The following is a 12,500-nucleotide window of genomic DNA, read 5'->3' on the forward strand; positions in this document are numbered from 1 at the left end:
ATAAAAAATTATTTTTTTTTTTTTTCTCATTTTAATTAAAATGTGTAATGATATATAGATCCTAAATTCTTATTAGCTCATGCAATTTTTTTTTTTTTTTTTTTTTTTTTTTTTTGTAGATGCAAAAAATAAATATATATAAACAAGGTCACTATTTATATATATATATATATATATATATTTTTTTTTTTAATTTTTATTTTATGTTATAGTTAAGAATTATAATAATTAAAATTCATTTAATGAAATATTAATATATATTTTTTAATTAAAAATTTAATTTATCTCAAACTCTATTCATTCTAACAACTAGCTTAAATATATCAAATAACTACAACCAATAAAAATAATCATGTTTTCCCTAACCCTTAAAATGATAATTGTGTTTATATAAATAAATATATATATATATTATATATTTTTTTTTTTCCATAAATTTAACATCATTGTAATTATTAATATATTTCATTTATACAATGCTTAATTTAATTTAATTTAATTTAATTTAATTTTTTTTTTATTAGAGACAACCATTTTAAATGTTATGTGAACAAAAGAAAAAAAATATAATATATATATATATATATATGTGTGTATATATTAATTATAATTTATTGTATATACCCTTTTTCATAAATATTAAAATATATAAGTAAACACAATCAAAATCAATAATCTATACCTTTCCATAATTATTCCTCTTTCTTTTTCTTTTTTTTCTTTTATTTTATGTTTTGCTACTTTTTGTTTTTATTAAATTATAATATAATTAATTTTTTAATATTAATATTTATTATACTACTTATATATATATATATATATATATATATATATATATATATATGTGTATATTTTTTATTATTTATTTATTTGTAATTTTAAATTCCTCAACCAAAAAAAAAACTAAAAATTTTTTACAACTTATTAGAAAATAAGAAAATATAATATCATGCATACACTTTTGTACACATTTCTATTATGAGTACATTTAAAAAATATTTAATTTCCTCTTTGATATTTATTTATAAATAAATAAGTAAATATACATATATATATATATATATATATAATATTAATGAATCATAACTTTTCAATACATGCTTTTAAAAAATGAAATAAAATGAAAAAAAAAAATTTGAACTATAAGTAAAATAATTATATATTCATTAAAATGTCTTACAAATATTAATGTATTTATTAACTGTACCCCTTTTTTTTTTTTTTTTTTAATAATATATTTTTTCACCTAAAACCATGATATACACAATATATTTATATATATGTATATATTATTTTATGACATTATATTAAAAGTTAATATATTCCTTATTATTATATCATTATTTTATAACACATTTATAGAGTATATGTAATTATTATATAGATACTCAACATTTTTATAAATGCATCAATAATCTTATATATTATAGTACACTTAATACTACCCTAATAATTCAAAATAAAAATGTACATATATATCAGAATATGATATCTAACAATTACAATTTTGAAGAAAAATATTTTATATTTTAATTAATTTTTTTTTCTTCTTGGAAATCGTACTTAAAAAAAATGAAATAAAATAAAATAAAATAAATAAATATATATATATATATATAATATTACATTAAAAACAAAAAACTTGTATATAAAAAGTACCAAAAAAAGGTGTACAAATATAATTATGAAAAAACAAACATTAACAAAAAAATTAAAATAAAAATAAATAGATCCATATATATATATATATATATATATATATATATATATAATATTAATTAATAAGTAACTATGTTACGTTTTATACTTATAAAACAACAAAAACAAATCAAAATTAAAAATATAAAGATAAAGAAATATATAAAAAAACAATAAGAATAAAAAAAATAAATATTTTTTAAAAAAAAAAATATTTCATTTATTCATATATAAATTTTAATTCTCCACATAGTATTCATAAGTTTTACAAAATATATTTTTTATTTAACATTATTGTAATAATATACAATTTTGTGCTTGATTCTATTTAATTCTAATAAGACCACCAAGGATGTATAAGTAGATCATTAAGATTTAAATTCTTCCTATAGTTTTCATCTAATAATTGCTATAAAAAAAAAAAAAAAAAAAAAAAAAAAAGACAATGAGCATGTATAAATATATAAATAAATCCATATTATATATATATATATTCATATGTATATTCATTTTTCTTACCTTGAGGATGACCTTTAAACCTCGTGGCCAACTTTTTGTTAATTCAAAGGAATCAAAATTCATTCCACTCTTTACAAACTGAGAGTAGTCATCATCTTCCACTTCTGCTGAATTCCATAAATATCCATCATTCCACAAGAAGATAAAAAATATACCAAGCATATATTTATCAGCACTTCTTACATCATAATAATACATTTTTCTTTCTTCTGGATCTATAATTGATTTTAAATATTCTAAAGGATCATCAACATCTAATGATTCGTATTTTAAAAATAAATCCCAACATTCTGGGGGAGTGTTTGGATTTTTTCCAATATTTGGTTGGCATGATTCAAAAAAAATCTGTTTATTCATTTCTTTAGTATGTCTTAATTTGGTGGTATATACTGGTGCACTTTTACCAAAATCACATAATCTCATATCGAAATTTTTTGTAATTAAAATATTTTCAGGTGTTAAATCAAGATGACATATACCAGCATTATGTAACCTTATTAATAATTTCAATGATTTATATAATATCTTATTTACATCTTTAAACCATTCCTCTGTTCCTAATCGTTCCTTTTCACTAATGGTATAATCAAAAACATCTTCACCAAAGAATTCGGATATCATAACAACATAACCTTTCTGATTATTATTTACTTGTTCTCTTAGTGATTCATTAAATGTATCTAAATTGGTATATATATGGACATTACTGCTTTTCTTTTCATCACAATTATTATTCATATCATAGTTCATATCTGGTTCATATAAAAACTTATAAAATTTTGGTGCTATACCTGGATGATGCTCATTTAAAAATGCTAATACTACACTCTCCATTACAAAATTCTCCCCTACTGATAAATATTCTCCATCATATTTTCTCATTAAATCATACTGCTTTACCCATATATCAATAGGTACTTTTTTCATAAATAATTTTATTTCATCTTCCTCTTCATTATCCTTTCCTTTAATATTATCAAAATTATTACAATTCCCCATTTTTTTATTATTACCCACTATATCATCCCTTTCCTTAGATTTTATAACCACCTTATATATATTTTGACATTTTTCTTTAATCCTAGATGCCCCGCATGTAGGTATTTGAATAATGTCCCAGTTTTCATATTTAACTCCATTTATACTAAAATTTTTTGAACAACCTAATAATTTCTCTAAGGATTTTCTACCTAAATCCCAATTATAAATATTTTTTGAATCATGTTCTTCGTTTATATTATTTTTCTCATCCAAACAATTTTTATTTATATCACTAGATATAATACTATCATCATCAACTTTTTTAAAATTCACACTTTTTTCTTGTGATTCTTTTTTTAATAAATCATTATTATTACTACAAGTACTATCTTTCATATTATTATACTTATTATCATTATTAGAATCGATATTTTCATCATATAAAGAATTACAACTAATTTTATTCCACAATTTTTTTAAACCTTTTGTACACCCTACCATCAATTTATTTTTTCCTTCACAATTATTTCTACTCGTCTCTTCAATATTTATAGCACACCCATTTTCATTTCCTCTAACTCTGAAATTATCAACATTATTATTATTAAGTTTATCATTTACTGTCTCAGATTCTTTTCTATTTTCAGCTAAATATCGTGACCCTTTCACGATTAATTCAAAATGATTAGTTCTCTTACCCTCAAAAAGGTCTACATTCTAAAAAAAAAAAAAAAAATTATATACACATAAATATATATATACATATATATATATATATATATATATATATATGTATATATTATTAAAAAGGTAATTTAAATATATAACCATATATATGCAAAAAAATAGAAAAATTTAATATATATATATATATATTTTTACGCAAAAAAAAAGATATAATATTCCCAAAAAAGATATAATAATAAATTTAATTAATATAGATCTTAAAAATGAGGTTTTTTTTTTCTGTAACATATTTAGCATTATACACAAATATATACATATATATATATATATATATATTAAGAAAAGAATTACGCACACAATTAGGATTAATTAAATTCTTTACTGTTCATTTAAAAAATATACGATATAACACCTTTCCCAAAAAAATTTATAAGCATATAAATAATGACATCATACCGAATTAGTTTTTTATAAAAAATAAATATATAACATATATATAATTATACTATATAGATTATGTCATAATTATACATATATCTATATTCTTAATAAAAAAATATAGAAAAATACAATATATACATATATATTATTTATAATTTTTACAATAATATATTTACTTAAACAAATATATATATACGGGGAAATAAAATAAATAATGGATAATTAGGAATTTTTTTTTTAAACCTAAAATATTATTTAAATTCTAAATGTTATAGAATATATATATATATATATATATATATAGGAAAAATCAAAAAAATACACTAATTAATTTATAAATGACAAAATATTCGTTGTTGTTATTTTCCCCTCTATTATTATAAAATTATAAAAAAATAAAATATATTCATATATATATATATATATATGTAAATGTCAAATAAAATTTTCCTTCTTTTAAAAATTATATAATATTTTTGAACCTAATTTTTTCTTTTTTGATGAATCCCTCTTATAAATATCCATATATTTTTTTATTTTTCCAACATCAAAAAAAGAAAGTAACAAACAAATATATTTTAAAAGTATTATATAATAAAAAGCAAAATTATACTGATATATTAATATTTTCATAATAATATTTATGTATATTATTTTTAAAAAATCTCTCTATAAATATATACTTATATATATTATATTTATTTATTTTATTATTCTCCCCTTTTCCTTAATTTTTAATTATTGAAAAATATATTTATAAATAATAAATTCTTATTATAATAAAAAAAAATTATATTATATATATATATATATATATATATAAGAAATAAAATGAGTGTAATATTCTACAATGTTTTTAATTTTATTCTTAATTACTTAGTAAAATTGTAACTAAAAAATAAATATTAAACATTAAATTTAAATATGTTATATATATATATAACTTTTTATCCCCATAAATGTGGATATATATAATATATATATTTTTTCTTTTTCCATCCTCCTTCCCATGATATTTTTTTTAAATTCTATATTATTATTTTTAAACATTATATATTTATGAAAATATAATATATATATATATATATATATATATATATACATATATGACAATGAGAAAGTGGAAAATTATTAAATAAATCATAATATATACCTTTATAATTCTTTTATTTATCCAATTATTTATTATAATGTACAAGAAATGACGTAAATATATATATATTATTTTTTATCATATGAATATTTTATATACTTCAATAATATATAAACAAGAATAACAAAATTATAAGAATATAACAGTATTTAGTTATGATCTTTATATATATTGATATATAACACTAGAAATATATATATATTTTTTTTTTCATTCAAATTTTTTTTCTTTCTCCCGCAAAATGAAAAAAAAAAAAAAAAAAAAAATAATATATATTATATAAAAATAAATATATATATCTATACATATATAATATATATATCTTATCATTTTTAAGTACATTTTGAAAAGAGGGAAAAGAAATATTAATTGTTAATGCTTTTATTCTATTTCTTCATTTTTTTTTTTTTTTTTTTCATATGTACTTTAAAAGATTCAATTCATAATTTAAAAATAATAAATGACAACTTATTTTTTAAGAAACTGTTAAATATAAATTATATTTTAGTTTTTTATATATAAAGAATATATTTATATATCTATATTTACCATTAATATGTATTTCCCCCCATATTGTATAATTTTATTTATTATATATTTTTTTTTTTTTTTTTTTTTGGTTGTAAATAAAAAGGACTTATATTCATTTTTTTAAAAGCATGAAAATAAGTAAAAAAATAAGTATATAAATATAAAAATTCAATATACTATTTAAAATTATATCATGTTATTCCAATAAAATAAAATAAAATAAAATTAAACAAATTAAAAAAATTAAAAAAAAAAATTGTTCGATTATCAAAAATATTTAAAATTTTATAATATTATATAGATATAATAAAAATATATATAACGCGCGAATATATTTATTTTATATTATATTAATATAAAATATGTATATTTCTATAAAATATAGATTCTCATATTTAAAAAAAATTAAAAAAATAAAAAACTATTTGAAAATTAATAATTATTTAAATGGTTCTAATTATTATTTTTTTTTTTTTTAGTTTTGTATGTCATTTGTTATAATTTTTTTTTTTTTTTATTTAAATTAAATATAATAATTTCATAAATTAATTTATTGTATAAAGATATAATAATTAAACCAAAATATAATATATATATTATATATCAATATTTTTATAAATATATAGATTATCATATTAAACAAAACTAAAAAAATAATGAACCATTTGAATAAATAACTATTTATAAGGTTCTATATTTTTTTTGTTTCCGTATGTCATATAAATTCTTTTATTTTTAAGACTAAATTAAAAATAATATAACTTTATAATTAAATTTATATACATATATAATATTTATTCATATAGTACATAAGTTGTATTCCAAATTTTTTAAAATTATAAAACTGATATTTCATATATATTTAAATAGTTATATATTTATTTATTTTTATACTTTGAAAATGATATTTCATAAATGCTTTAAAGTTTGTTCACTCTCTTGTGCTATTTTATGGGGCATCGTCACTTCATCGGTAATAAAAAAAAAAAAAAAAAAAAAAAAAAGTGTATATATAAATAAATACATATATATATATATATATATATATATTTTATATCTTAGAAAAGATTTTATTTTTTTTTTTTTTAATTTTTATTAACTTCTCTATATTTTTCTTAGATCATGCAACCAGACAAACAACAAGAAAAAGATCAATTAAGCAACCATTTTATTTCTACTGAACAATTACTAGATATTTCAGAAAAGTGGAAAGAGTTAGAATGGAATAACTGGTTTAGCCGTATGGAAAATGAATGGGAAAATTTAAATCTTGTATTACAAAATGATAAACGAAATATATTACAAGATAGACATAGTAATTGGAAAGACTGGATTCAACATTTAGAAAATAAATGGGAAAATATTAATGAAAATATAAACCCAGAATATAAAACAAATTTATTACATATATCATTAACATGGAATGAAGAACAATGGGGAAACTGGGCTTATAATACTTTAAAATGTTTTCTTGAGAATGATTGGAATATCTTGATAAAAGAAATTACAGAACAAATTAATACACATATTGATCAACGATGGACAGAATGGCTTCATGAACAAAATTCCATTTGGATTTCCAATGATTGGATTATTTATGAAAATGCATTCTGGGAAAATATGATAAAACTTGATTCATCAAAATATGCATGGACACATGAAGTTAAACAATACTTTATTAAATGGAATGAAAGAACAAATCATCAAAACTTTATGTGGAATAATTGGATACATAATAAAAACGAAATAATTAATCATATTAAAAAAGATAATATAGATGATTGGACAAAGGATAAATATGATTCGTTTAATAAATGGAGAGAAATATTTCTTGAAGATTGGATAACTAGCCAAAAGTGGAAAAAGCTAGCTAAATAAAAGAAAAAAAAAAAAAAAAAAAAAAAAAAATTCATACATATGAACATACACTTATATTATATATGTTTTATTTTCCTTGGGTACAAATAAAAATCATTTGGACATATTTCCCAACCTTGTAATTTTTTTCTTTTTTTATGTTTTCATTAATTCCTAATGATTTGTATTTCTAATAAATAATAATAATAATAATATATATGTGTATATTTGTTTATATTTTTATAAAGCATAAATTATTTGTATAAATTTCCGAAATCTTTTTTATATTAAATATAATTATATAACTAAACCTCATTTATATTTGTAATAAAATAATCTTAAAATTTTACAAGTTTCTCATATTAATACTTACAAAATATTATTTTCTATTTTCTTGGAATATGATAAATACTTTCAGATTAAAAAAAACAAAAATAATATAATATTTAAATATTTTAATCATACGATAAGTTATATATATAACATATATATTTCATAGGCAATAATATCATATATATATATATATATATATATTTTTGTAACCCCTTTTATATTCCGTTTTTAAAATAATAATAACAGCTCAATATAAAAAAAAGGATAGTGTTGAAAAATATCAAGATGAAGCTCAAGAAAAAAACAAAAATATAAAAAAACACAAAAGGATAATTATACATGTAATAATAAATAAAATTAACATAGACAAGAATAACAATAGAAGCTTTATGTATTTGTATGGGTGGATATATATATATTTGAATTTTATAAAAATTCGGCGTATATTTATAATCATGTACTAATCGAATTTCTTTTGTTTTATTATTAAATATATTAAAAAAATAAAAAGGAGCATTTAAAAATAAATGTAATTTCTTTATAAATTCATAATTATTATTATTGATATATAATTTTTCATTTCTAAACATTACATTATTATTTTTATTAAATATTTCAGTAACTAACTGAATAAAATTAAATTTGTCATTATATTCATTATTCATATAAGAAAAATTTAAAAATATATCAATTTTATATCCATTTTTTATATTAAGTAAATTATCTTTTTCTGTTTTTTTCTTAAAAAAAAATAAATAATTAAAAGGACTGAAATTCATATAAAACTCTTCTTTGTCTGAATAATGTACTTTATTTTGAAATAGTACATGACCTCTTAAAATGTTATTTTGGAAATCTTTATAAAAACCTTTCAATTTATTATTATATAAATAATAATTTCTTTTTCTGATTTCTTGATCATTCATATTATAATTGTAATCATAATTATTATCCTTGTCATATAACATATTATTAAACCAATTACATTCATGAGAACAACAACAATTGAATTTATTATTAATGCTATTTAATATATCCACTTTTAAAGAATCGAAATATTTTATGTAGAAATCTTCTGACTCATTTAAATTAGACTTTTCAAAATTTTTCATCATATTAATATTATTACAATTATTTTTTATATTATTATGATTATTCATATGATCCATATGATTTATATGATCCATGTTGTCCATATTATTCATTTTATTCACAATGTTATATCTTTTTTCATTTTGTAAATAATCTTCTATAGGATTTTTTACTAATGAAAAATCTATAGGAAATACATACTTATTTTGTGGGATAAAATAAAAATACAAAAAGAAATATACAAACATAGAAAAAAAGATAATCATAATATTTAACAACATATATATAATAAATAAATAAAATACATATTTCATATTATCATTACACACATAACTTCTAAAATAATTTTTTACATTATTCAAATGCATATTTATATTATCAATGAATTGTTTTATAAATTTTAAAAATAAATCGCTAAAACTGTCCAAAGAGTTAATATTATTATTATATCTTATATTATTATTGTTATTGTTATGATTATGATTATTATTATTGTTATTATTTTTATTATTATTATTATTATTATTATTATTGTTATTATTCATATTATACATTTCGTGCACATTCCCTTCAGTCTCTTTTTTATTTTTATTTTTATTTCTATTATATATGTATGAATTATAATCCTTTCTCCTCATATATACAAATTTCCTTCTTAACTTACAAAATGATTTTATTTTTTTATACTCATTCACATGTTCCTTATGTGTTGTTCCTCCTATGGAATTATTTATATTCTCATCACTATTATCATGTTTTTCACCTATCATATTGTTTTCATTATCATTCATATTATTGTTTTGAACAGAATCTTCACGTTCATTATTTATATTATAATACCTTTCTTCCATATACTCATCATTTTTTATTTCGTTTACATCGCTGTTTTGAATATCATTATCATTTATATTGTTCATGTTTTTATAAAATATATAATATATATATATATTATGTATATATATATTTATTTACATATATACATGCATATGCATATTTATATATTTATATATTTATGTATCTTTTTCTTATTATTTTAAATAAAAATAGGGAAAAGGCATTATGTTAAAAAGATGCATATATTTCTGGTAATTCATTACTAATTTTTTTTTTTTTTTTTTTTTTTTTTTTAGGGAAAAACAAAATAGTATAGACCAACATCCATAAAATGGAAGAAAATAAATAAATATATATATATTGTATATATTTAATTTTTAAAAATATAATTATTCAGTTTAAAAAAAAAAAAAAAAAAAAAAAAAAAAAAAAAATTAATTTAATAAAATAACTCCTTTGATATATAATATTAGGAACCTAGTATGATTTTATGTGTGTATTAAATATAAAAATATTAATGCTTCAATAAGAACATTTTAATTATATATATATAATTCTTTTTTTTTGTTTGATGATGACGAATAAGTTCTTTATTTAAAATAATAATTAGGATTTTGAATAATATCACATTAAAAGAATAAATAAATAAATAAATAAATAAATATATATATATTTATATATATATATATATATATATATATATATTCATATTTATATATAATATTTTAACTTTCCTTTTCCTTTTAGTTTAAATAAAAATGGGCCAATAAGCATAGCACAACACAACAATGTAATGTGCGATTAATTATACGTTAAATGTAAAGCATAAAAATATATGTCAAAAAAAAAAAATATATATATAATAGATAAATAATAAAATAAAATAAATAATACATATATAATATATATATATATATATATGTATGTATTTTTTCTTTTTCTTGGGAATACCTCAAGGTACTAACCTCTTGGGGTCCCTTGGAAATAATGACGTTTTTCTTATATTATTCAAACCCAAAAACAACATAAGCACTCTCTCTAAACCTATTCCACAACCTGAGTGAGGATAAGAAGAATATGCAAAAGAATCTATATAAAAGTTCAATTTGTTTGGATCTAAATTAAATAGTTTAATATTTTCTAATAATAACTTCATATCACTTATTCTTTGAGAACCTGATAAAATTTCTTCTCCTCTCATAAAAAAGTCATATGAATTAGATATTTTAGGATCATCTTCTTTATACATAGTATAGAAAGGTCTTAGGCATGATGGAAAATTTATTATAATATAATAATCTGTATTATGAGATGCTTTAATTAATTTTCCTAATTCCTTTTCTAAATCTGTTGTTAAATCATATGTTAATATATCTTCTTCTTTTAAAACTAATTTTCCATTTTTTATTAAAATTTTAATAGCTTCTTCATATGTGAAAATGGGTGTATTATCTAACCATACAAAATCATCTGATGGGTATTGATTTTTAATTGTTTTAATAAATGTTTGATTTTTTTCATTATCAGTTAATTCTTTAAATATATGTTTAAACATACTATCATAAAAATAGACATTTTCCATATAATCAAATTTATATGTCATCTCAATATCTAATGATACATATTCACATAAGTGTCTATAAGTATTACTATTTTCTGCTCTAAATACTGGACCTACTTCAAAAACTTTATCAAATCCAGAGTTAATACACATCTGTTTATATAACTGTGGTGATTGTGCTAAGTATCCATTCTGATTAAAATAATTTATTTTAAATGCATTAGCACCACCTTCACTACTTTCTCCTAACAATTTCGGCGTATGAATTTCAACAAAATTTTCTTGTAATAAAAATGATCTAAAAATATGACATATAACTGATTGTAATGAAAAAATACTATAATTTGCATACGTACGTAAATCAAAACATCTGTTATTTAATCGATTATCTTGATTCACTTTTATTGTTAATTCTTCATTTGTCTCTTTCATATTAGCATCCTTTAATAAAAATGGTAATTCCTTCATAGTTCTACTTACACAAAATATTTTATTTATATGAATTTCATATTTTATATTTGTACTATCTATAGGTATTTCAGGTTTTTTTATCTCACCATATATATCAACAATACATTCTAAAGATAAATTACTTACCCATTTCATCATATTCTTATCATTATTATTATTCTTTATATCTAATATACATTGAAGAGAATATAATTTATGTCTTAATATAATAAACGCAATGGAACCCTTTGCTCTAATATCATGAATTCTTCCCCTTACCCATATTTTCTTTTTTTCTAATAAATTAAGTTCTGAATTATACTCATCTTTTACATTATCTACATTTTTATCAACACATATTTC

The 12,500-nt window shown here is 17.7% G+C and overlaps 4 protein-coding genes across 4 annotated transcripts in view; 1 reads left to right on the plus strand and 3 right to left on the minus strand.

Moving 5' to 3' along the window:
- Positions 1–2,032: 2,032 nt before the first annotated feature.
- On the minus strand, positions 2,033–4,182 carry PGSY75_0102600 (serine/threonine protein kinase, FIKK family; the record flags this gene model as incomplete). Its single annotated transcript, XM_018783582.1, has 3 exons — positions 2,033–2,107; positions 2,218–3,915; positions 4,081–4,182. 3 exons carry the CDS (start codon positions 4,180–4,182, stop codon positions 2,033–2,035), a joined length of 1,875 nt encoding a protein of 624 aa, XP_018643866.1.
- A 2,729-nt stretch (positions 4,183–6,911) lies between these two features.
- On the plus strand, positions 6,912–7,888 carry PGSY75_0102700 (putative merozoite-associated tryptophan-rich antigen; the record flags this gene model as incomplete). The annotated part of the gene is made up of 2 exons (XM_018783583.1): positions 6,912–6,983; positions 7,130–7,888. 2 exons carry the CDS (start codon positions 6,912–6,914, stop codon positions 7,886–7,888), a joined length of 831 nt encoding a protein of 276 aa, XP_018643867.1.
- A 527-nt stretch (positions 7,889–8,415) lies between these two features.
- On the minus strand, positions 8,416–10,209 carry PGSY75_0102800 (hypothetical protein; the record flags this gene model as incomplete). The annotated part of the gene is made up of 1 exon (XM_018783584.1): positions 8,416–10,209. One exon carries the CDS (start codon positions 10,207–10,209, stop codon positions 8,416–8,418), a length of 1,794 nt encoding a protein of 597 aa, XP_018643868.1.
- Positions 10,210–11,078: 869 nt separating this feature from the next.
- Positions 11,079–12,500, minus strand: part of PGSY75_0102900 (aspartate--tRNA ligase) — a gene marked incomplete at both ends in the record, with an annotated part of 1,884 nt that continues 462 nt past the window's right edge. Inside the window, one exon of the mRNA XM_018783585.1 lies at positions 11,079–12,500. This exon is cut by the window's right edge and continues 462 nt beyond it. Within this exon, the coding sequence (XP_018643869.1) occupies positions 11,079–12,500 (1,422 nt within the window).

The sequence above is a fragment of the Plasmodium gaboni genome, chromosome 1 (assembly GCF_001602025.1).
Source record: "Plasmodium gaboni strain SY75 chromosome 1, whole genome shotgun sequence".
NCBI lineage: Eukaryota > Apicomplexa > Aconoidasida > Haemosporida > Plasmodiidae > Plasmodium > Plasmodium gaboni.